This window comes from Osmerus mordax, chromosome 6 (assembly GCF_038355195.1).
Source record: "Osmerus mordax isolate fOsmMor3 chromosome 6, fOsmMor3.pri, whole genome shotgun sequence".
In the NCBI taxonomy this organism is placed as follows: domain Eukaryota; kingdom Metazoa; phylum Chordata; class Actinopteri; order Osmeriformes; family Osmeridae; genus Osmerus; species Osmerus mordax.
The window spans coordinates 3,707,449-3,734,260 of NC_090055.1; the positions used below are offsets into that span (position 1 = coordinate 3,707,449).

Consider the following 26,812-nt stretch of genomic DNA (forward strand, 5'->3'; position numbering starts at 1 on the left):
ACAAACTTCTGAATACAGTAGAAGTACCAGTTATAGACTTCATTGGGAAAGAGGAGAACTTTTGCACAAGTTTTAGCTAAGCCGTTGTAGGCTTGTTGGGGTGGGCCAGGGTTACAAAGACTTCCCTGCCTTTCAGGATGATTGTGGGGAACCTCTTGGTTTCAGTTCAGCACAATGTGAAATCAAAACCCCCTCTCTCTGTCTGCCATAAAGAGTGACTACAATTACCTCTTTGTGGCTCTGAGAGCATACCTGGGCACAACGCAAAAGTCAGGTCGGCTACTCAGATGACAAAAATCCTTCCTTTTTAAAACAGCACAGCAGTATTTCATTTCTCCAAGGAAAGTGAAATTCAGTAATGATCTAATATGGTTCTCCTTTGATATTGTACTCAAGGCTCATGTCATTTTCTTTGCCAATGCTATCTATTTCATGATTGGAAACACCTATTTCTTAATTTGAATTATGGAATTTAATGAAACAATTTTCTTGTTTTAAGTGTTAAAGCTGTGAAAGGTTTGCAGACAAATGCTCCATTTTTCTGTCTCTTTTCAAATCACGAAAATAACCTGTCAGATGCTTGCATTTGCAAATGCTTTGCATTTGATTTACAGTAGCAGAGCAACTCAAATACATGTTTGCCAGTCTCTTCTAATTTTCCTAAATATTATGGATCCATCATGCAAAACACTGTCAAAACTGGACTAAGAGCCTTAATGGGAGGGTTTCGGGTAACAAAACCACAGGCAAATGAGGGACTTTGGATTCAATAAATGCCAATAGTCAAAATCTTAAGGCCTCTGTCCTTGGCTAGTTAATCATGACAGGTAGGTGGGGAGTAGGGGGAGGGGGGGTTTGTAAGCAATTTAACATATCTAGCATATCTACCCTCACTCTACTAAAACAAGAAAACAGAATGGAAAAGCTTTAGAAAAACCAAAGTTTATCCTTTCAAGTACTTGTTTGCTCATCTTGTTCAGCACAGCTGATTGTGTGACCTCGCCCCCGAACCTGTGCCAAGAAAAGACAAAGGAAAAGAAAAATAGACTACATTTTCTCTGTTGCTGAGCTTAAACGCAGTACATGTACATCCCAGTAGTGTTTTACTTAGTTTTGGATAAGGTTGTGTCCATTGACATGCAACAATCAATCTCATAGACGTGGCCTGCTGGCTCACATGGCGCTCGAGTACTGTGCTTTACTTTGAAACCAAATACATTTCTGAATTAAAAATAAATGGGAGAGATACTGCTTCCATGACCTGATTGTTAGATGAGTAAATATGTTTGAACAAAAGCATACAAGTAAATAAATACGTCTTTACAGTTCAGACAAACACATGTCAATATGGATCCATGGTAAATAAAAAGTGTTATAAATCAGACTACTCATGAAACTTGTTAAACGTGGAATTCTAAAAGGACTACTATTAGGGATACACAACAGAAGCTCACAAACTTCAGTCACAGCTGTTCTTTAAATGTGCATGATGTAGCCATCCGTTCATAATGGTGCTGACGTGGATGGCACTAACAAGGAAACATTTTCACAATATACCTTGTTGTATTATTCATCACAGATATGCAATTGATAAATACGACGGTTGGAAAAAAAGAAACATCAACTTGATCTTCGGTTGGGAACAAACACATGCAAAACAGATGGCGATAACTATAATTATAACTTTATTTGCATGTTTCTGAGGAGGCTACTGTTTCACTGAACAATAAAGGCTTGACGAAGAAAAAAAATACAAACATACATATGTTCTTAGTATAAGGATGACTGTATATTCTCTATATAATTGTGTACTAAAATGTTGTTTGTTATATGTTATTCTTGCATTGATAACTGAAAGAGTGCATAAAAACAGCTGTTTTTGTCTGAATACAAAGGCTAGAAACAAATACATGGCTAAAACCCTAAATATATAACATGAATCATTTTTGTTTGTAATTCTCTACTGTGTATAATTGGTAAGTGCTGGTTAAACATAATATTCGAGAGAGTACGAACAAATTATAGGGTTAGGGTTAGGAGTATTTATTTACACAATATCCAATATCCAAAATACAATGAATAACTCGCGTATGAGAGTATAGTGCCTTTGGTTTCCATGACATGAGTCTGAACTGTTTTTTATTTATTTCCTGGGAGAATTCTTTGGAAACATTAATACCTATATCGTAATTATAGGGGAAGGAAAAATACCTTACATCTGACATCAACAGTGGGCAGTGTGAAAGTTGCATTTCAGCCACCCTCACTGCGCTGAGACGGCTCGATAGGTCAACTTAGCCTGCTTCGACCGACTGGCTGCATGACTAAGAAGATTAGATAAGATTTACTTGTTGAGCAGTCGTCAGCAACACAGCTCTCCCGGTGCATAGCAACAGGTAACTAAGTACCATAGGCACTGCTAGCATTCACCATGGACAGTAGCTTATTGATCTGAACAGGGCAGAACTGTTTTAATTTCTATTGATGAATTTCCCTCTTTTGACCGCACGTCTCACACCTGCTACCAGGGAATTGGCAAGTACTTTTCTGATAGTGATTTTTACTGTTTGTTACTATCACACCATTGGTATTATACCACAATGGATCTCTACACTCATCTACAGTGTACTGTCAATCATGTGAGCTGAGCTTGACGCAATATGGTGATGTACATCCTGTGGTCTGCATTTGCATGGACATTTAAGGGTGTCTTGTATACCTGCAGGTTCCTTTGGGTGAGTTCCTTTCCCTTCTCTGACTGCTGATTTACCTTGCCTTAGACTAACACAACTGACTTGGCACTAGCTTAAAACCTGTGATGCAATCAAACAGCTCAGTTGCACGATTGATAGACAGAAATCGATCTGTGTTGCAGGTGAGCCCTTACTATGCAATCAAATGCCCGGCAAAGGAACCCTGCAAAGGTAAGCGGCAAAACCCACCACAGGTGACCACACTCGATCATGTATTTGTTTGAATCACAGACAGGTAGAGAAATCACACGTAAACCGCAATGAAACTTTTTCGAAAAATTCTCTCAGAACTTCTCAAAAGTCTGTACAACGCTGTGTATGATGTTCATATCAGAGCAGCCAACGAAGCTAATTGTTTTCAGGGTGTGAGAAGAGAGAGGTACCGGGAGGCCATGAGCGCAGCAGTGCCATACTTAAAAGACTGTCCAAAGCAGAGAAGGACATCCATGCCCTAAAGGTTCAGCTTGCCAGTGAGAGGGCATTGTGGGAAAAGAAGTTCTCAGAGCTGCAGAAGAAACAGCAGGATCTGCGTAAGCAGGTGTGCTTGTTGGTGTCTGTTTGTGCTGGTGTGTTCATTGTCGGTGTGTTTATGTGTGAGCATGTCTCTCAGCATGTGTTTGTCTTTGTGCTTTTTTGTGTATGAAAAATGATGACAAGTACTGCTCTGTTGACCAGCTGATCTCAGAGACTTTAGCCAGGACTGGGGTCTTCGTCAGGGAGGGTGGCTTGGATGACCAAGACGGATTTGAGGAGAATGGCTCGAATGAAAAGGACCACGACACCGCAAGTAAGCCCTGGCACCTTTAATTCATTTTCACCTCATTGGCAATCGTGTAATCTCTAAACGACAAACAATACATCTTTATCAAAAGGACTGAGATTCTCTTTTACAATAACAGGTAGCATAAGGCACTCGTACCAGCATGAAGGGTCAGATCTGAGGTCATCACGAAGGGACACGGGACAAAGCAGCTCGTCAGGCAGCCAACTTTCTTTATCAGCATTTGGCTCCAGACCCACTTCTGGTCTTTCATCAGCCACTAGGTGGAGCTAATTCTCTTTACCTTTCCTACTATGGCTGCATTCAAAATATTCCTGCTGAGATGATATCCACTCAGGAGAGGAGGTTTGATGTTAAACCAGGAAGTGTTTCCTCCTTGTCCACATACTGTGACTGAAAATGTTGATCATTAAGGAAAAGAGTACTGGTCATTTTGACATTCATAGTCACCATGTAAATGCATACAACGTTGCTCTCTAAGCTTTAGTGAGAAACAGTAACGTGGCGACACTAACTGGACAGCGCACTATCACACCAATCACCATCCGACCGAGCTAAGTCAAAGGACAAATTCTCTTTTCCCTCCAGTGCTGGTTCCTGGAGGAGCTCTATGGGTCCACATCGGGTCTTTGTTCCTCACTCACCTCTGGACTTGCAGTTGGGTCTCCGGGTCCGCGTCCTGCTGGCTTCTGGCAGAATCAGCACCGGGACTATCCGTTACCTGGGCAACCTGCAGGGGGAGCCAGACTTCCACATGGGGGTCGAGCTGGAGATAGCTGAGCACGGCCTGCTGGACGGCACTCATGCAGGACACAGCTACTTTGAATGGTAACTTCTACGTCCTACATTACTTTACATTTTACATTTCGTCATTTAGCAGACGCTCTTGAACCTTTAATTTACGACCTATTGCATGAAGCCTTGATTAGGCGCCTTTATGAACACGATATCTCTAGTGTTGTCATCTATACCATATATATCCTAGAGGATATATATGGTATCTCATAGTTATTAGGTTCCTCTGATGCTGGTCAGTACTGAAAAATTCCAAATGCTTTCCCTTGAAAGCATACTTTTTAGGAATCGAGGAAACCATAGTTTACCATAACTGACAGTCAGCCATCAGATCAAAATGCACTACAAAGTAGCGGTGCATACCAGACGCTCTTAAAAGGCCCTCCTTGGAGGTCAGGTCACGTCGTTGGTGTGGTATCCTACTGCTACTATGCTGTCTCTCAAAACACCCTTTTGAAGTTGTTTTTTTCTTCCTAGCACCTTTAGACATGTCACACTTGTGTTGAATGTGTTTACTCTGGCAACACAAATTGTAGTTGTACTGACAGAGCGTCCCTTCAACTTCTGGGCTCTCCAAGTTTATAAAAAAAGTTGAGAACAAAGCACAACACCTATCAGAATTTATGCTGCAGAATTGAACATGCAAATCTATGCCTGAACATGAGTCAAACTTGAAGAGCTTGAATTGTAGCATTTGAGATGTGAAGACACATCAGTAAGCAATGTTTGCCTGAGGAAACAACATGAAGACTTAATTTCCAAGTCAAGAGCATTCCCGACATTCATGTCTGCAATACCCATTCCGCTGAACTAAAGTACTATTCTTCTTACTGTGATGATGGACAGATCACTCACTCATTATTCACTGTGGTGACTGTTTATCGCAGCAAGCCTGGACAAGGGGCCTTCGTACCATTCAACAAACTGCTCATGGCCTGGGAATGATGACATCAGACATATACTCTACTTGACCAGCACATCTCGATGTAGCGGCTGTTGACTTCGAGACATCCAGCTGAAACTTTACATGAAGCAAGAGCTTACAGGCAACTTTCCTTTTTAAATGAGCAGATTAAAGAGCTTCTAAAATGAAATTTGGTCAGCATGTCAAGTGTAACTACAGAGTGTATATCTAAGAAATACAAATATAGTATGTATGTTGATCAGCACAGTGTATGCATGAAATATATCATGAGACTGTTCATATAATTTTTTAAGATAAGTTATTAAATTGCTATTGAAATGATGCAAGATTGTTGCAGTTACCAGATATTGAAGCAACTAAAGATGCGGATGTGTAGTGATAGTGTAGGTATTCTCAAATTCACCCACATTTTAAGGATCTGTGATGACATTGCCTAAGTCTGACAGTTGCGTCAACACGGGTTTTGATTTGATTTATTCACAATACCACTTCAAATATTACAATAATAATACAGTTGGGGTACAAGACCAATTGGGTAGAGTGAAAGGGTCCCCCAAAGAAGCTAGGAAAGCTTATAGGAAGGGGCCGATGATTCATGTAAGGGTAGTGGTACAGACTATAGGATACACAATACCACAGATGACGCACAAGTACATGCATAACATACATAACATGGTACAGACTATAGGATACACAATACCACAGATGACGCACAAGTACATACATAACATAACATTACATACCTTCAATCATACACATACATCCCAGTATTTTTTTATTTTTTATTAATTTATTAATTAATTTTTATATTAGGTATAGGTTAATAAGAACTTATGTTTTAGTTGTCTTTTGAAGTTGGAGATAGAGGTCAGCACTTTGAGGCCTTCATCAATCCCGTTCCAGATCTGTGGCCCCCTACAGACAACACTCATATTGGAACGCACATGTCTGCAACATTTTCCTGATATGAGTGGTTTGATTCTCGTTTGGTATATATGCTGGGGGCTGGAGATGGGAACAAGACAACTCAATCTAGGGTTCAGTCTGTTAACAATTTGGAACATAAGGCAGGCATTATGATATTAATTTAACTCAGTCAGTCTTAATAACTTAAAACTGTGGAATAGAGGTTGGGTGGGAGAATTTATCTCTGACCAAGACAGAGCCCGTATGACTTTCTTTTGCAGGGAAATACGTTTTTTAAGATGGCTGGTGAAAGTGTTGCACCATATCACATTACAATAGTTAAGATATGGTTCAAACAGTTTTATACAGCGTGAGAAGGACAGATAGAGGAAGATAGAGGTTGCGGTCTTGCTTCACAAATAACCTGATCTAAAGGATGTCAACATTTTAACTAGATTCCCAGCATGACAGAACAGTGACTGTAAACTATAACCTTTAATGTTGATTAAGTTGCTGTATTTGGATAACAGGTGACTTTTAATTGGTAGAATGGATGGTAAGACTCTGGGCACAACTAAATTTTTTTGTCATTTTAGCAGACACTCTTATCCAGAGTGACTTACAGTAAATACAGGGACATTCCCCCGAGGTAAGTAGGGTGAAGTGCCTTGCCCAAGGACACAACATCATTTGACACGGCCAGGAATCGATCCGGCAACCTTCAGATTACTAGCCCGATTCCCTAACCGCTCAGCCACCTGACTCACATAACTAACTAGTCCCTCAAAGCCACAGTCAGTGTGAACGGAAATATTCTGATAATCTATTTATGTTCTTACTGGAATGAACATGCCAAAGTGTGAAATGACTTCAGAGTTAAGATAAGCATATTTTAGATTCTTTAAACAGATTAGGGATAGTCAAATGAAATCAAATGATATTTTATTTGTACAGCCCTTTTTTACAAGCAGTGTTCACATACGACTTCACATATGTCCATGGAACATCACCTAAACCACGCAAAGAAGACAAGAAAACAAATCAGAAGGAGCAATTCATTAAGGGATCCCCTCCTCCAGACATGATTGGTTAACCGGAATCCTTGGAATTTCATGCCTGTCCCAGCTCTGTTTGTTTGTCTGTGAATGCCAGGCAAGAAGAAGACTATCTACATAGTTTTCTCATGGCCATATGTGTATCTTATTCAGTCTGGTATTCTCTAACTCTTTCAATGCTGATCCTGTCGTTTCAGACAGATGACACTCATTAGTGTCTTCTGAGAATGTTTTGAACATGTTCACAAAGGAACAGACCGTTCTGTTTCGCGTTGCTGGAGGGGGAAACATGGTGTTGGAGGTAGAGTAGTCTTATTGTATTTCTAAAGTATAGGGTCACCAGGATTCCCATGAGATCTAGAGGTGATACCTACAATCACCCTTTATCTAGAACACCTGAAACAGACTGGAATTCAACTCTATCTGAACTCAATGTTATGACAATGACATTGTGCCCCTGTTTAGCTTGAGTTCCTGGAGCTCCCTGTCCCTTGTGTTTTCTGTCTTTCTCCCTGGGTGTGTGTTCCAGTCCTGGTTTGTCTCTCTCTCTCTCCTGGCTCCCTACACACCTGTCTCTCGTTCCAATCACACAGGTGTTTGGTCCATTGTGTGGTCATCAAATATATATATATTTTGGGGTGTCCTTGAGGTCCGTTTGGGTCCTCCTCCTGCACTCACACCTGACAACATCCAACGTCATTTGTTGTTGCTATGGCAGAGACTCTTCTCCCTCTGGCTCTCCAAGTATAGTTTATGCATATTTGGATAAATAAAATGCTATGCCCGTAATAACAAAGTACACACAGTGTTACACCTGTGCATTTTACAGTACATGGGACTACAGTTCTTTCTACTACCAAACAGTGAAATACCGGTACATCTAACTTTAACCAGAAGAAGGATCATTTGCACAGACTGCACTCAATTAAAACAAGAGTAGTGTGTCTACTACATAGACAAAGAAAAGCTCCTTTGGATGGGTTCTGGCTAGCAAGGCTAGACTGATACTGTCTAGTGGTTGCTGTTAATTAACTTGGCTGGAGGCATACAGATTACTGACAGTTCAGATTTTTTACAAAACATACTGATGTGCCTACTGTATGAAACACTGTCTATATACCCCTGTCATTAACACATCCACGATGTAACAAAACTCATAGGAAAATCCTTATTGCATGAGAACTGAAGCGTGGACACATGAACATCAATGTGCAATAATTCCCAAGAGATACAATATGTATCAACAGTCTACATTGACAGTTTCTAGGTCTAAAGTAGATGTGGTTGTAAAGATCACTTTTGACTCAAATGCCATACAATTGTTTTTAACTTAGAACAAGTCAAAATCTCATTTTCACAAAACATGAAACCAAAAAACAATACATAAAGGTATCAAACAAATCATTCAACCCACTAATTTCTAGAGAAGGCACTTAATAACCAACATTTGTTTCCCTTCACTCCAGAAAAAAGTATGCTGTGCGGTTCCCAGTGAAAGATTGCTAAACTATGCAGCAATGGGTTAGGGTTTGGGTTAACCAATTAAAATACCCAAAGTACATCCAGGAAAGTCATGGGAACATCATTTCATTTCGCAGACGCTCTTATCCAGAGCGACTTCCAGTAAGTACAGGGACATTCTCCCCGAGGCAAGTAGGGTGAAGTTCCTTGCCCAAGGACACAACGTCATTGGGCACTGCCGGGAATCGAACCAGCAACCTTTGGATTACTAGCCCAATTCCCTCACCGCTCAGCCACCTGACACTTGACATCAGAAGGCTCCTCCCTGAGACCTGAGGGTGAGGATCTCTGCCGCCAGCTTCTGGGAGTCCCTCAGGTGAGGAAACATCCCCATAACCATATCCACATGATGGGGGTTGAAGATGGCCTGCAGTTTCTTGCGGAGCTCCTCCCTGTCTGGGTCAAAAGCAGAAGGCTGGGGCATGGGGCAACCCCATGAGGGCTGCTCCTGGTAGGGGCATGAGTGGCCATGACAGGCCGGAGAGGACAGAGGGCTTGGGAGGCTGCAGGATGTCCTTGTCTGGGGCATCCCTTGGAAGGGGTCAGACCAGCACTTTTGCTGTGGCGGACCCCTGTCCTGGAAGTGGCTGGGCAGGCTGTAGTGGTGGATGCTAGGAGGGAACTGTGGGGTTGGGTAGGTGTTGTATCTAGGCTGGGAGTGGGGCTCCAGGTTTGGGTAACTGTAATGCTTCTGGGGGCCTGCGGATGATGTTATGTGGGAGCAGCACCTACAAGGCTGTTCGATGTCCTGCCTATCTAGATGCATGGCAGGGAGTCTCGGCCACGGGCTTGGGGGTAAACCCTGCTGAGGCCTGCTCCTAAGTGGCTTACTGAGGCCATGGGGGGCATCGGAATACTGGCTCTCATATGAGCCCAGCCCAGAGTCCAGGTGCTTGTGGGAAATGCTGACGTAGGGCTGGTCACTGTTGGAGAGGGGACGAGGCATCGCAGGCCAGTCATGCTGAGAGAAGCCTCCTGAATCTCTGGTGAACTGGTGACCACTATTTAAGGGCCTATCCCAGTACAGAAGCTGATTCTCATTCACATGGCCCTTCTGGAGGGGGCTGTGCCTACCTAAAACCAGCCTGTGCTCCAGGTCATGCTCCAATGTGTGTCGATAGGAGCTTCCAGATGATCCTAGATCAGTTTGAGGCCACCTTTGCGACACTTTGGTGTTCCTGTCCTCTTTCACCGTGGAGAGACAGGCGTTGTCTCGCAGCTCGTCAGCCAGTGAGCGGTAAGACTGTTGAGTACGTTCAGGGTGGTAGAACTTACACTTTATCCCATAAGTGCACTTTTTATCTGAGCGACAGAAAACAAATGACAGTTATCAGAAAAGACGATTTTCACCCCCGAAAAACTGTATCAGAATACAAAATAGATAAACTGGTGTCCATTTGGGATTCTGAAGGTTGAAGGAATTCACCGGGATGAGGCAGTATCTCTTAACCATCAAAGAGGCATAGTGAATTCTGTGAGATAAGTTGACATCCTGTTGTTCAAATGGACAACTTATAGAAATTCCTTACCATAGGGACAGAGCTGTCTCTTCTGCTCTGATGGTAGTGGGTTCTTCCTAAGGAAATTATCCAGACTGGGGCCATGGCGGCCTAGAGGATCATCAGGAGGCATGAACCTGGACCAGAGACATGACAGGATCAGATATTTTCATGGGGGAAACTGTGACAGCTACAGATTTCCAATGTGATAAGCGAAGCATGGTGAACTCCAAGACCGTGACGCTCTGCTGTAGACGCTGAACCAAACATTGGAATCACATGCGGTCACTCACTTGTCATTGACAAAAGAGTACATAAGGAGCCTCTCCTCTATGCATTTCTTCCACTCCGGCCGCTCGCCCTGCAGATCGCGGTACGTGTCATTGGACACTATTACGCCATCGGTATCGTGGGCTAGCTTGATGATGAAGCGGTCATCGTAGCAGACCACCCGTTTGCCCCCGACACGTCGCGAAGGGGTGAAGACCACTATCTTCTCTCTCTCCAGCTCCGTCAGGATGTGTTGGTCTGAAGAGTTTGAGATCATTTACTGTTATTTTGTACTATTACTTATTACGTTTTAAACAAATATGACTGATGTAATGTCATGTATGGGTGTCTTCTGAAGGCCGACAATAAAAACATGGTTGCATTCACTTATTTACAAAAGACTGAGAACTAGGATTGTTTTTCCTCTGAAGAACAGTAAAGTCTGCAAACAAGAGTAAACACATGCTCAACACAGTTGCACTATATGCTATATGCTGACTAGTAAGATAACTAACCATTGGCAGAGAAAAAGGAAACAAAGGGAAAGATAAGTAATTAGTACAGTACATGTATGGTTTTAAACCACAACACCACAACATCAAATGCATACTGTACAGCTGGGCCCTGTTCCTAGACAGCTACATTCCTGAAGGTTTTTTGTTTTCATTTGGCACAAGATGATTCTTACACATTAAGCAGAAGATTATCTGGAACATGTCGAAGCAAAGTTAAAGTAAACTCTTCAGGAACAGGGCCAGACAGGTCTGATTTATAGGATCAAAGCCCTCACAGCCCTACATATGAGCATTATGGGTGCGACGGTGACTTGTACTGTTGCATCACACCAAGCTGAAAAATCAACTTGTACTGCCTACAGTAATTGAATTGAATAGATTCCTTAAACAGTGTATGAAAACTGTCAAAGATACTGTTTCTGTATTCAACGTGTGGAGGAAAAATACATCTGTATTTCCTGATGGGACTTTCCAAGAAAGAATTAAGACTTTTACTTCCTGGTTCTAGGGTTTAAAATAGAACCTTTGGATTACTCCACCCAGACACTTTGTTAGTTAACCATTAAAACCCCAGTGACAAAGTGCACATCCTACACGTATACAACATATAGTTTGGCAGAAGTAACTATACGTTATTACATCTGAATAGCTTCCAATAGAATACAATAAGACTCACTTCTCTTTTCAACATGGTGAGGGCCAGGCAATCCTTTAATTTTACAACTAATGTGAAAACATTTTAAGCAAATGTTTTCTTTCAATGTGTTTTACTTTCTCAAACTGTATTACAATGGCTCAGTATAAACAGTGTCACGATTCAGAGTGTGTGTCTTACCTGTGATGGGAGCATCTGGTCTAGGTTGTTCCTTACGCCAAGAAGGAACAAAAACAGTGATGGCCGTATGACCTCTGTCCAGGAAGAAGTTGACTGCTAGCTCGATGCCCCTGCATGAAAATACCTCCTTGTTTCCATGACTAAGGAAGAGAAAGGAGAAAACATACCATTACAATCAGTGCTTCATTGAAAAAGTCAAATTCATGTTGAGCAACTACATTGAGGGAAATAGTTGTTCCTTTCACTTGGGTTCCAACAGAACCCAAAACTGTTCCAATACACTTGGAATGCAAGCTGAACATTTTTCTAAATTCCCTTAGTTTACATTTACATTTTACATTTATTCATTTAGCAGACGCTTTTATCCAAAGCGACTTCCAAGAGAGAGCTTTACAAAGTGCATAGGTCACTGATCATAACAACAAGATAGCCAAAAAACATCGCGAGTAGCCAAAACATGAAGCACACATTGTGAACAACCAAAGTAAGTGCCAAAGGGAAGAACCATAAGAGCATGTAGTTAAACAAGTCACAACCAAACAACATGAACAGCTATAAGTGCAAGTGTACCTGTGGGAAAAAGCAAGCAACAGTAATAAAACAATATATCACAGCGAGAACCAAAAATTTAAATCAGTTACCACTAACCACAAGAAAGTTAGTTAAAAAGTAGTAGAGCCTACTGTAACAAAAATGTTTAATCATATAACAGTTCAAGTTTTTAGAGCTGTAATGAACAATTCTAAATTATGTCTTGTATAGCAATTTGCTATAAATGTAGCCCTTTACTACAAGGCAATGCCTCTGAATTGTTTAGTAAAGTGATCTACAATCATGTTTTAAATTACTGAGGAGGGATTTTGTTTAAAGGATTTGCATAACACTATTCAAACCATAACCCAACATCCTAAATACTTTTCATATTTTGTGCATATAGCAATTCCTTCAAGCGACCTTTTTGGAATACCATATTTTTTGTAAAAAAATTAATAAAATGTCCCATCATATGGTCAACAAGATTTGTGACCACAGTGGTTTCATGTTTTGGCACTGATGGTGAAAACCCTCCTACTGTACTTGTGAGGAAGAACCATAACTATGTCACTTTATACCTTCACTCAATATTTGCATACTGGTTCATGATGTTGTGATGGGTTCTTATTACATTGCAAAACTTCAATATGCAAATATTGTCTGCATATGCAAACTCAGGACACGTAAAACATATTTTTGGCTGGCAACTTCCTTTGAGGATTAACATACACTGTCCCAGAGAGAGAGAGGTGAGGAGTGTTTGAGATTTGCATATAGGAGCAGTGCCCTCCTAAAAGGCATATTCAGACTTGACTGATTTGTCCTTTGAAAATACTTGAGAATGAAAGGGCCACAGAATAGAGTTATTGGTTCAGGGTCAGTTCAAGAGCAAGAAAATGCAAAGTATTTACAGGTTACACAAAGTTTGGTGGAAAGTATTGTAATGTAGACTTGTTTTACGTAGTCTTAAACCGTTGTAAAACATGAGCTGAAAAAGTAAACCATAAAGGATGACAGTTTTACCTATGATGAGTGTCAGCAATATATTAAGGTACATTTAAGGATTATTTATCATTTTCATTTATCCATTTGACTTTAGCAAACAAAAACGAATAAAGCATTACCTCATGGCCACATTACTGCCGTCAATGACGATAGGATTTAGCTCTCCATCTCCATCCCTCCTATCATCCAGTGAGAATTGTGGAGTGTCTCTTTGGGCTCTCTGTGGGCTCTCTAGACCAGCTATGGGGGCTGTGTGTAATGCTGCCATATCTTTCATCTCTGCATTGGACACAGGCGCTTTCCTAGCCTGGACTAACTCCCCAAGTACTGAGTTGGTGTCAACGTTTAGGCCCAGATTCTGTATGGCACACCTCACTTCAGTGGCAGAGTAACCCAGCTTCCTGAAAAAGTCCACTTGAAGTTGGAAATCATCTGAGTCTTGGTCTTGGCTAGGGCAGGCCTTGTCCATTCTGAAGCACCAACTTGCCTTGTTCTCACTGAGTCAGCATCGGAGGCTCATGACATTTTTCTCAGTGTTGCACTTCGTTGGACTGTGCAAAGACAAAAGTGTATCGCAAGGGAACAGAAATTAACAATCATAATTACACCGGCAAGATATAGGAAACTGATAACAATTTCGTAAAAGACACACGACTTTCTATTGACAGACCACTAGGGGGCCTTCTTACAATATAAAAAATAGGTCAAAACAATCCACTAGAGTAGACTACTCAAACACTCTGTAGGCCTATTTATTATAATGACTGTAACGTCTTAATCCAGCATTTATGTCAGATAATTATCGTTAGCGGTCATTTATACATTTGCATTCTTTGCGGTTTAACAAAGACCTGACACTGTTAACAAATGAGTCTAAGCACAAGTAGGCTACGATATTTTACGCTTACACACCTGTGTAAAGTTACACAGTGCACAACAAAAAGTAAATCGGAATGGAACAGAAATTAACAATCCTAATGACATCGGCAAGATATAGGCAATTGATAACAATTTCGTAAACTACACAACTTCCCGGAATAAACATCGGTATTCCACATAGCAATACAAGTTAAACGTATTTCTAAAGTCACGTTTAGCTATGTTAAATAAAAAGGTATATAATTCACTACAGCACTATTTCCAAAGAGCGTTTTATTTGTAAAACTTACCCTAAAATTCGCGAACAGCTTTTCCACTTTGTACTCCATGTTAATGTTCAAAGCATTAATCTTACCATTCTGTAGCCTACAGTGTGACTTCAACTAGATACGTGATTCCCAGCACCTCCCATTCCTGACAACTTCTCTTCCTCTTCGGAGAAACACTTTGCCGAGAAGTATGACAAGTTGAAACTTAGATTGACAGTCTGTTTATTTTCATGATACATTGACTCTACATTAAAGTATAAACGTACATTGATTATTTAAAGTCAGTTAAATGTTTTTTTTTTGAAGATATACCGCAAATAAGGTAATAGGCCTACGTCTTTGTAACATAACATTTGAGTGAAAAAATGTATTCCCAAATACACAGCACTTACGTTTAAGAGGGTTTAATATTTGACTAAGTGCATGTGTAGCCTTATGGGCCAGACTCAACTTTTTAAGCTATATGTGTACTGAGCACACTCACTGATCTCTAAAATATGTTTGAAGGGAAAAGAGATCTTTAATTACTAGTGGTGGCCATTTAGAGTTGTCTAATGAGTCTGTCTCAGTTGAGGCCCTTGTTTCTTGTTTGTGAGAATGTGTGAATTTGTGTGTGTGTGCGCAAGAGTCTCGGTGTGTCGCAGGGTTAACCGCAACCCTGTGGTTAGGGTCAGCCTGCGTATCTCGGGTTAATGGTGTGTACTGAGTAGAGTTCCGGCGGCTGGAGAAAGTAATCAGGGCTAGTTGCCAGGCCACTGCCTCCTCTGACGTCCCACACCACTGGTCCCAGGTGTCTGGGACCTGGCATTACTGTGAGGCAATGAGCTACAGCCAGCCAGGATGAGTTCACCACGACCTCCCTCCTCCCACAAGCCTGCTTCCTCCATCACTCACACCACAGAAGCACTTCTCCAACCCTCAGGTGCCCTGGCAACCACTAACTGCCCTTAGCAGGGAGCAGCACCGGAGAGAGAGGTAGGCCAAGTGCTCTTTCTAATCATCCTGAGGATGTCTGATAGGCCTGATAGGAAGTGAAGAATTCACCTTTCAAGCCAAAGGCTTTTTTTGTATGTCTAGGCATGTACAAAGTCAAGGCATGACCATGCAAATGGGCCTTCAATGTGACATGCCAGCCAGAAGCACCCTCATAAAACACTTGGCAAGCCAGTCCGTTGTATCCTCTAGGCCTTTTTGAGGCCTCTAGACCTACGGCATAGAAGTTTCAACATCAAACACAATCTCTAGCACAAAGGACATACATTTGTCCTGCTCTAGGCATGACTCAGCGGAGATAATGGTATCCTCTCCTCTCCTCCCTGTGTGTGTGTGTGTGTGTGTATTTTTCTTGAAGCAGGCAAGCTTTGGCAAGGTTGGTTAAACCTGAGACAGTTGATCAAATATTTTTCCTGCTGCAATTGTGCTGGTTCAGATAATGCAGCTGATAAAACAGCCTTTGTAGTGCCACAGAGCCGGCTTCTCTAGTCTCGTTTCAATGGCAGCCCGAGTCAGCCGTCTGTCGTAAAAATTAATTTTTGTATGATTTCTTTAAAGGACCCAAAGCAAAGAAAAGGGAGCCCTTTAACTGGAGTAATCCATCTTGCGCTGCCACTGACAGAGTGATTCACGATTTCCAATTTAGTCCGGGTCTGAATCTAAAGTATATCGAGCAGGACAGCAAAACCCTTTGTGCCACCGGACAGTTCCAACACTCCCTGAGAATAGCTTTCAAATGAACATATCCCCCGCATTCATCTTGTTCCCTTCTCTCAACACAAACTCCAGTGCTCGTCTTACAGATCACCAAACAAGGCCTTGTATTGTTTGAATTCTGATGTGGCTGTATTTGAGGAGGAATATACTAGAGATAAAAAAAAAGAAAAAAAAAAGATAGATTTTCTTAAGTAAACTTTCATTGATCATTCGAAGTTGTCATTGCCCTTGAGTGAGTCAGTTCAGGTGTGTCTGATACTTCCAGTGGATATAATTTGAAGCTGTTCCATCCCCAGCAGGTGAATCCTCGGTACAGGGCCTCACCAAAGAGCCCTAACACCCGCTCTCGGATTAATGACCCCTTTCAGCCAGGACCATAGGTCATTTCAGTCTACCTGGTATTTTGCATAATCATTCACACAATGTGTCATCACAAACACAGGTGCACACAAACATCCATAAGCACACATTTGTATTATATATATACACACACACACACACATTTGTACCTCCCTGTGTGATGTCAGCGTTCATGCTCTGGCAGTCAGGCAACACTCCAAGGTGTTCATTACTATTGATGTCAGAATACAGAAACTAGAAGTGATTGCTGATCCTCCCCTGGTCCTGTACTATTTAAAAACAGAGCTTAGGCCAGCTGTTGCTTGCTGTTTTCACATCAGTAGAGTGTGATGATTAATTCAAATAACCTGGGATCCCAGGGAAAGACGGAGGACTTTCTCAAGCTTGGGGATACTTGACTCTTTACATTTACATTTACATTTAGTCATTTAGCAGACGCTCTTATCCAGAGCGACTTACAGTAAGTACAGAGACATTCCCCCGAGGCAAGTAGGGTGAAGTGCCTTGCCCAAGGACACAACGTCAGTTGGCATGACCGGGAATCGAACTGGCAACCTTCGGATTACTAGCCCGCTTCCCTAACCGCTCAGCCACCTGACTCCCTGACTCTTTCACTCCCCCTAATGCTATGGCCATGCGGTTATATGTGAACACTGTCATTTCTTCTTAGGATTCTACAGCAAGATACTTCATTTCAAAGAATGCTTGCATAATATCATTGTTTCCTCTCTGTCATAGTTTCACAAATACCTTATCTTTTTCATGAAAGTTGTATACACTTGCAACACCAGTAAAAAATTAAAAAAGAAAAAACTTTTGACCAAGCCTCAATTTGTGTCATGGCAGGATGTCAGCTGCCTTGCCATTGGTTGTTAGAGTTCTGAATCACACCCAGCAGGTGTGATTTCTCAAGAGCTTAGCTGCCAACATGCAGGTTTGACCTGATTTAGACTCCCCACTTCTGACCCTCTTTCACACCTCCAGCTGGTACCTTTGACATGCTGTCCTGACCTCTGCGACCCAGCTGTCCCCTTATCTGGTCGTGGCGCATATGCAACAGCCAAGGGCTTCCCCGGAGGGCAGAGGACCTGAAGCAGGGGAGCACTTGTCAAGTATGGCAGTTACAGAAGCTCATCAATGATGTACTGACGCTAGCTTGTTTTGGTGTTTTTATTTTGACAGAAGCTCCCCGTCGTGGCCTCTAACTATAAATCAGAGACAAATCTTGTAGGCTGACTTTACATTCAGAATATAAAGTTAAGTTGATAACACTTGATAATGTTTCCTTTACTCTTGTTTGTAGAGGACAGACTGACATTGAGCAGGTCGCGGGAGAGCGGGAAACGGAATCCCTGTGCAGGAGGGAATGAGTGAGGAGAGAACATGGAATAATTTGAAGTATAGGATGTGACTACACAATGAAAGCCGGCCTACACAATGACAAAACCTACGGAGGTGACCATATTATGACTATTATTTCATTCAGAAGGAAAATAGAGCACATCAGTGGGGAGAGACAGGATGTTCTACTTTTAGATGGGAGAGGGGAGGGTCTTGGCTCTATTGAATGATTGACGAGGGTGTTTGGGGTTACCATGGACGACGAGCTCTCCCTCACGGCCCACATTGCTGCGGTCTCCCGGTCGTGTAGATTCACCCTCTACAACATCCGGAAGATCAGGAGATACCTGTCTGAGCACTCCACCCAGCTGCTAGTCCAAGCACTTGTCCTCTCCAAGTTGGACTATTGCAACTCGCTGCTCGCTGGTCTCCCAGCATGTGCAACCCGCCCTCTTCAGAGGATTCTGAACGCGGCGGCCCGTCTGGTCTACAATCTACCCAGACGCTCCCATGTTACCCCGCTCCTCATCTCTCTCCACTGGCTACCTATCATGGCCCGTATCAGATTCAAGACCCTGGTATTGACCTTCCGAGCAGTGAACGGGACTGCACCCGTCTACATCAAGTCTCTCCTGCAGCCTTACACCCCCACCCGTCACCTACGGTCTTCTTCAGACAACCGCCTGGTGGTCCCACCTCTCAAGACCGCCCGGTCCCAACACAAGCTCTTCTCCTGTCTGGCCCCCCAGTGGTGGAATCAACTCCCCACCTCCATCAGAGATACTGACTGTCTCTCCACTTTCAAGAAAAGGCTCAAGACGCACTTGTTCCGGGAGTACAACGGTACTTAGGAATGGTTCGCTTGACCCGATGTTAGTTTCCTCAAGGATCACAATGACTCTTGCTTAGTGACTTGTTGCTCTTGTGGTTAGTGGTAACTGATTAAATTTTTTGTTCTCGCTGTGATATATTGTTTTTATTACTGTTGCTTGCTTTTTTCCACAGGTACACTTGCACTTATAGCGGTTCATGTTGTTTAATTGTAACTTGTTTAACTACATGCTCTTATGGTTCTTCCCTTTGGCACTTACTTTGGTTGTTCACAATGTGTGCTTCATGTTTTGGCTACTCGCGATGTTTTTTGGCTATCTTGTTGTTATGATCAGTGACCTATGCACTTTGTAAAGCTCTCTCTTGGAAGTTGCTTAAAAAAAAGCGTCTGCTAAATGAATAAATGTAAATGTGTTTATTACAATTCACTTGTGGTTACTCATAGTAACCCCCCACCCCATGTCTACTGTATATCCTTCTATACCAATACTTTAGTGTGGGCTTTTAAGGGGTATGCTGCATACAGTTGATGGCCTTTTAATTCCTTAATCATAGTGGATATTATGGATTGAGTTCGAGGCCACGGCTACTGAGGAAGTGAGTCATATCTTTTGCTGGACAACTTTGCCCAGGATTTATTGAGCCCAACCCCTCTCGCAAGGTTTGTTTTCCCTTATCTGACAGTGAAAATTTGTCATTCTATCTTATCCTTTTGACACAAACATGAGGCCATCAGCCTTTGCCAGTTTATATTTGCACAGCCTCAGTTCACTTCTCAGCAGTTTGGCCAAGGACGCCTTGAACACTGCAACAGTTTAAAAGGATTGCGTTTTAGTCTGACATTACCTGTTCAAGCTGTTCAAACTTTTCCTATGCTATTTTCATTCTTCTGTAATACTTAAGTACCACGTGACGACATTCACTCCCAGTTTTAACACCAGTTGCATAGTAATCAATTAACATTTCTGGTAAATCGTAAAAAACAAAATGTGAACAATGTCATGACTATGTATTAACAGTTGCCTTCTGCGTGGAATTATCAAAACTGAGTTGACTGAAGTGCTCAAGTGAGAGATGATCAACAGCTCTGACAACGTTCAAGAAACCGAGTAAATGCTACTGACGCAGAACGAACAAATAGAAGCATTAAAAAACTGGAATCAACCTAGCGGAACTAGATTTGCCAGGCGGGAGCGGTCTCGATCTCCGGTATGGAGTAGAGACTGTATAGGGAAATAAAAGCTGTTTCATTTATGATATACATGGCAAGGGCATCTCAGCGGCGGGATTGATATGTCAGTCTAACAATGTCCAATTAAAAAGGGAGAGTGCTTCCATTATTCCTTTATTAGAATACAGACACCCGAAACCACAGTGAAAGACATACACCTCGTGGTTAAAGGTGGGGCTCTGTCAGCCGTGAAATGACTACAGCACACATATCATAATTCATATTTCCCCATGGCCCACATAATTTCGTTTTGCAATTATATTGTGTACGTGTGTGTGTTGCTTTTTTACAAAAGGGTGAGGAATTATACTCCAGGTGAAGATTGTCGTGAATTCTATTGAGTTAGCCCCGTCCAATTACAGTCCCTGTGGAGAAGAATGTGGATTGAACCCAAAGTTGTGGATGACAATCCATCATACCAGCTCATCCTAATACCGACATGGTAAAGCGTTTATGGTTTCCCTGAAATTGAACTCTGACGCATATATGAGCCTCATGTATAAACTCAGACCAAAGGAACAGTTACTGTATGTAAAAAATGGATTGCCTAGGACGGTCTCTACATTGACACTGTGATAACCTTATGGGAAGAGTTCACCCCCCGCTTTTAATCATGAATAAACTGGACATTATAGAACACTTTGATTCAGGTTAAGGGACTGATACACATTTATTCCAGTGAATTTGGACACTGGGCATGTATTTGGAAAAGGGTGCAAAGCATGCTGTTAAAGCCCATGCGAACAGAATGGAGAACATTTTGCTTAATAGAAAGGAGAAAACTTGAGCCGGTTGAATGCATGCACACCCACCCCTATTTAGCTACCACTTTGTACCCTAATTAGCCTGTGTAGAACAACAACCAAGAGATGAGCCGCATTTGGGAATATCCACTCACTGTCGGCTGACAGTATTTTTCTCTGTCTTTATTTACGCCCTCACCCCTGCCTACCCCGAATTAGATAATTGTCCTGGCATGCTCGTCACATTGAGAATATAATAGTGATTCCGCTTTAATTATCCCTCCCAAGGGTCACTGGCATATCCTCAGCAAAGTAAACAAAGCAGTTTGACTTGCATGCAGAAGGGCCTGGCAGTGCTTGTTACCCTCCATGCTATTTAAAGACAAAACTCAAATTAATGCTTCATTTGCCATAATTAAACAAGCCACCTTGGCACAGTTTAACAATTTACTTTTAATCACTAAGATCCTTAATCAAAAACATACGGTTGAATTTAATAACTCTCCATTCCTCTCTGGGACTGGGGTAAAGGGTCAGTTTTATCAAATGAGATTAGATATAAATCAGGTGAGGTATTAAATGTATGCAAATGACTTCCTCCGGTGGTGAAATATTCTATAGGACTGAACCCTGAGTGAGACAGAAAGAGAGAAAGAGAGACATAAGTGGGGGGAAAGGAGAGATGGGGCATTAGATGGAGACAGAGTGACGAAGCAGTATATGTTCAAATGTAAGAAAAGTTGAATACCATAGCTGTCCTTCATGGAGTGAATTACACAGATCACCATACTTTCAGCCAACTCTCCATTTTAAGTGCACCTACGGTAGGAAATGCCTGTGCAATTGAGAAATTCCTCTTCTATCAAACTGACAAATAAAGGCACAGAATACAAAACATGTCACATTGAAAACAATCACCTGCTTGGTTCTTCCTCATTTTCTGCATATTAGGGCCAAATCTGACTTAAATTCACAGACACTGCTTGAACACAGAGCTAAATTTACCCATTTACCCCTTGGTGAGACAGTTTGACACGGTGCACACAATGGTATGAAAAAAGTATCTCCTGGCTCCAGTGCAGAGAGTGCATTAAAGATGATTTGAATTCACTGTTCTTGCGACTCCTACAAGGAGCAGAAGACAAATAATACAATAAGATTAGCATCGCCTTCATACTCCGTTTTGGAGGTCTCACCTTGTGGGCTGATAATACACCTCGGTTCATTTAGAGGAGCCAGACATATATCACACATTTTCTGATATGAATATTTTGAAAATTGACCTTACAACTGAACCCCTGAACAGAGGTTGATAAATGATATTCAGATACAGCAATTTAATCCTTCAATCAAAACATTCTTTCATAAAGTCTCCCGTTAGGATCTGGACTGTTCGTGCTGTAGAAATGATTGGCAAAGTCTATTTACAAGATGACTTTACCAGAAAATATTTTTGATTCAACATTAAAATGATGAAATCATTGCACACTGATGATACAAGGCCAGGCAAGAGAGTCTGCAGTAAAGATCCCATGCCCTTTCCTGGATCTTTTTTCTCTCCCTTCAAAGTACCTTCTAGTCAAGATTAATTAAGAGTTGGCCTGTTACTCGCGATGCAGAAGAGAGTCTCTTTTGCTTGAACCAAACAAACCTTTCATTAAAAAAAAGAAACAAAATGCCTGCCACAGGAGAGCAGCGATTCATTATGACCCTTTCGGCTGGACCTCCAGAGACAGAAGCTGTGTCAGGATTGGAGCAGACCTCCTGCTCCAACCTACATTACAGCTCTGCTTCCCATGAGGGGCCCAATGTGGCCCTGGGACAGAGGGTCTGTCACGGTGGGCGCTGATGCCAGCCTGATTTTATGGTTGATTTCCCTCACAACGGGGACCAATGTGCCTTCCCTCCTGTGCTAATATAGTCCTCACCAGCAGGAGCCACTCTTTAACCAGCAAAAACAGACCTCCTCGACTGAAAGTAGAAAAAAAGACGTACTGATAAACAGGATACAGGAGTGGAGGCAAGGAGGGGAGGTTTTAGGAGCAAATTCAGACTTACAAGGAAAGAAAGTTGTTGGAGAGAGAGATGGAGCAACTGATGAGGAAGGAGAGAGAGAGACAGTCTGACGAGTACAACAGTGTGAAAATCGTCAGCTGCCCTGTCCAGCTTAAACATCGCTGCTCTTTGTAACTTTGGGGTATGGACAGACACAAGAGGGCCAAAATCCCTGGCCCAGGCTCATTGGATCCATGTCGATGTGATCCAATGGGAGAGCTAGGATGGATTAGTCCGCTTTTCCAGACTGGCAAACTCACCAACAGCCCCCTGCGCTCATCAATCATTCACAACGGCCCTATTCCCCAGTTAACTGCCCTGCTGCCCCCCCCCCTCCCTCTGTCTCCTCCTCCCCCTCCCTCTGTCTCCTCCTCCCCCTCTCTCTGTCCATAGCTGGAGTGTCGGGATGGAGAGCACACAAGGAGTTGAGACATATTAAAGATGAATGGGCTGGGATCATCCCTCAGGATCAACTTTGTGTTTAAAGGTGAAGACTATATTTTCTCACCTCTTTTCTCTACATTACGTATTCTATGTGTCAACAGGAAGGTGAAAGCTTCAAGGGTATTTAAAGACCCACAGGTGCTTTGGAAATGAAAGTGGAATCAGACAGAGTTTAAAGGCTTCTTTGGTTAGGCCATGTGGATGTTCAACTTATATGTTACAGTAAACATATAAGAAATATATAAGACAAACACACTCACATTTGTATGTTATGTGTATCTATTTACAGTTCTGCAAATATTTTCTATGAAATATTACAGTTTATTTCAACAATATATTGTGCCTGGCTTGAGCAACAACCAGCCGACAAACAATTATTGCCCATATTATTATGATTTTTTTTCAAATTATTTTTAGCTTTGATGGAAAATTAATTACTGTTTCTTCTCCAGACAGAGATCGTAAAGTAATTTCACTGTTCCCCCTTTTTATTTGAAGAGCAAAAATCAATTTGCCACGGAAGCCACTCTGCTCTCTCTTTTTGAACAGACGTTGGACTGTCTGTGTTGCATCGTGGGTGATTAACCCTGAACGCTACATCGCTAAATTTGGATGCTCTAGATCTCTTGAGCTCAGTCATGTGATTTAAAAGTTTTTAAACAAAAACACTGTGGCTCTTCCTCATCTATCCCTAAACCTCATCTTGACCTCCTCTTTTTCTTTTTTTTAAACGTATTCCCTATTATGACTATGACTATACTTGACTACTAGAGACGTGGCTGCGCTATATAAATATTATATATTTAAAGTTTTCAGACACTGCTGGCTATTTACAAGGGTTGGCTGCTGTGACCACGTACAATCACGCACCGCTGATTACTAAGTTTGCTACTTTGGAGGACATACGGTTAATATTGCCTTGCCTGCCACTTAAATTCCTGGTAAATGACTGGATTTATAGACTGACGACTGTAACTGTAGCCGACTGCAGGCCAGTAATTAATCTGAGACACCAGTTTCAAGCACTATCATTTTTAACAATTCATCTATACTTTTGTCTCCCTTCATGGCTTGCAAGGGCAGTCTTGTCAGTTAGTGATGATCAGTCACTTGTGAACATTTATGTTTGTTGATGTTGATAAGACTTTGTGAGGATTGAAACAGGTATCAGATGGCCATTTTAAACCTGTAGATACAGTCGACTGAGTATTTAGAGTAGCAACATCTATGTATTTCTCTATGTTTCTTATTGTGTACTCTTCTTTGTTCTCTGATGGTCATAAATGCTTTGTGATTTTAAAAGCAGCATAGCCGGCACAAAACTTTCAAAAGGACATGCTGTAGTGCACTTCAATCCTCTGCTCAAGGTGTAATAAATATATTTATTGTATTAGACATTATATGCTCAGTGTCACAGTGTCACAGCTCAGTGGAACAGCGGACTTGTATCTCCACACAGTGATGTTCAACAACATTTTTCTACCCCTCCTGGTTCTCGAACTGAAAGCAAAAAAATGTCATTCATCCATCCCAGCATCTTCAGTCTTTTCACCATCACTCCACAATTTATTTCGGTACTGCGCTGTAAATATTTGTCCTAATCCTAATATATTAAATATTTGTCCTAAACCTCTCAAATACATGTAATTCCGTCAGATGGAGAAGAGAGCAATCAACTGTGATAGCGCCAACCTCAGAAACTCGCTCTGGTATTGAATAGAACTGTCTGTCAGCAATGACCTTCTCACCATAAGTCACCCCCTATTCTATCGCTGGTACTGCCCATGTAACGGGTGTGAATCTCTGAAACTCACTCCTCAAACAACAGGCCACCCGCGTCGGCGTAGCTAATAGCGGTCGCGCTTGAAAAGTCAGAGGTGGCGTGTTAGAGCCCAGCGAGTGGCGAACATTGTCCCGTAGTCCTTAGTGACGGAGAGTGGTCAGCTCTGTCACACCCAGTCACGGCATACAAAGTTTTGAGGTTTGAAGTTTTCAGTTCTGAGGCTGCCCTGATGTCAGACAGAGATACAGTGGTCTACATCAAAGCATCAAAGCCAGATTGAGATGCAGATGGACTTTGCGCCCCTTCATTACCTATGCACTAGAAACTTCTTGGATATGATTTCATTCGCTGCTGGAGAGACGATCTGGGACCACTTAACCAGCTGCAGCCTGGGCCCATTGTGACAAATGATCAAACCGATTCATTTCCCTCAATCAATAAAGCTGGCTATACCCCCATCGTTGACTGCTCCTCTTAGAACCTCATTTCCTGCATCGGATAATTCTTTCCCGTTGGTGCGCGTGCACACACGCCCGCACACACACGCACACACACACGTGCGTGTGCACACGTACACAAGCACACAGGCGAGTGAACACACAGACACACATGCAAACACAGACACACACGTACACACTCACAAATTCATGTGAAAGGACGGGATCTGGGTGCCATGACAACAGGGAACATCAAAATCCAATTAAATGGAACTTCCTCCCACTTCAGCAGACCGACAAATAACTTCCTCCAACCCTTCCTCCCTCCTGCACATGAAAAGAACTTTGGAATGTTTAAGTTATTCAAATTTACATTCTTATGAGCCTGATAAGATTAATTCATGTTATCGAATAAGCAGGAGGGAAAATTGTGGTTTTGGAATCCCAAATCACCGAGTTATAATCTGAACCGCACATGCAAATTCCTTTGACACGGTATGGCACCCTATTGTATGCACACTAAGCGATAACGTAATGTTCTCATATACTCCATTTCCTAATAGGAATGAAAACTCATGCGTAGCCTACAAATGGTGGTGGAAAGTCAGGTCATGTTGAATAACGTTTCGATATGCTCTGTGTCTGGGTTCCAGTAAATGCAGCTGTTGGAATCATTAGTCCCAATTCCATCTTCAAGAGGCATCTCAGATTATACTTAACATGGATCATCTCCATAGTGACACAGCCTGTCAGGTCTTCAGCTTCCTGATTGTACAGCGCCAGCAGCGCCACTTCCTCCACAGCAGCGGTTTGTGCACCTTCGCGGCGAACGAGACTCCAGCCCCCTGTCTGCAGCTGTGTTTCCACGGCGAGTTAAACTGAGTGGGCACCATTAATCACTGCCACCCCCACATGGGCACTGCCAAGCCCCTAGCGAGAGACGAGAGGGCTGGGGGAAGGCGGAGAACCAGGCCACCCCCCCCCCCCCTCCTCTCTCCCTTTGCCTCTGGAGAGAAACAGTGCATTACGCCTCAGAGAGGCCGGTCCCGGTAATGTCCCTAAAGAACGGGTACCACGCAGAGAGCAGCAGCCGCTGGGGGGAGGGTCGATGCCGCTACGCTGAACACGAGACTGAACACCACATTAACGCCTTGGTGAGCCGTGGGAGGCCTGCCTCTGCTGATTGAGAGACCACACCAAAACCACCACAATTAGAAAGAAAATGATTAACAATTAGGCATCTTGACAGGAATAAACATGCGGTTTTGTAGACAAGCTTGCCTCCCATGTGCGCGTGTGTTAGACTGCAGTGAAAGGAGAGCTTTCCGTGCGAGG

General features: G+C 42.4%; 1 protein-coding gene across 2 annotated transcripts; it reads right to left on the reverse strand.

The window, feature by feature from the left end:
* Positions 1-6,675: 6,675 nt before the first annotated feature.
* LOC136944302 (endoribonuclease ZC3H12A) lies at positions 6,676-14,679 on the reverse strand. 2 transcript variants are annotated; one of them, XM_067238019.1, is made up of 7 exons: positions 14,564-14,679; positions 13,878-13,945; positions 13,514-13,791; positions 11,856-11,995; positions 10,529-10,763; positions 10,266-10,372; positions 6,676-10,038 (listed from the first exon to the last, which is right to left on the reverse strand). In XM_067238019.1, the coding sequence occupies exons 3-7, from the start codon at positions 13,669-13,671 to the stop codon at positions 8,987-8,989; spliced, it is 1,692 nt and encodes a 563-aa protein (XP_067094120.1). In that variant the 5' UTR covers positions 13,672-13,791; positions 13,878-13,945; positions 14,564-14,679; the 3' UTR covers positions 6,676-8,986. The 2 variants fall into 2 exon arrangements, with proteins under 2 accessions (XP_067094120.1, XP_067094119.1); XM_067238018.1 differs by having other exon boundaries at positions 13,514-13,945.
* Between the last annotated feature and the right edge of the window lie 12,133 nt (positions 14,680-26,812).

Bases quoted from the DNA above. Each gene is read 5' to 3' on its own strand.
- LOC136944302 (XM_067238018.1), bottom strand. From the start codon at position 13,863: ATGGACAAGGCCTGCCCTAGCCAAGACCAAGACTCAGATGATTTCCAA. The intron at 11,996-13,513 runs GTAATGCTTTAT...TCTCTTCCTTAG, and splicing joins GGCAGTAATGTGGCCATGAG to TCATGGAAACAAGGAGGTAT. The intron at 10,039-10,265 runs GTAAGGAATTTC...TCTGTCGCTCAG, and splicing joins GAGACAGCTCTGTCCCTATG to ATAAAAAGTGCACTTATGGG.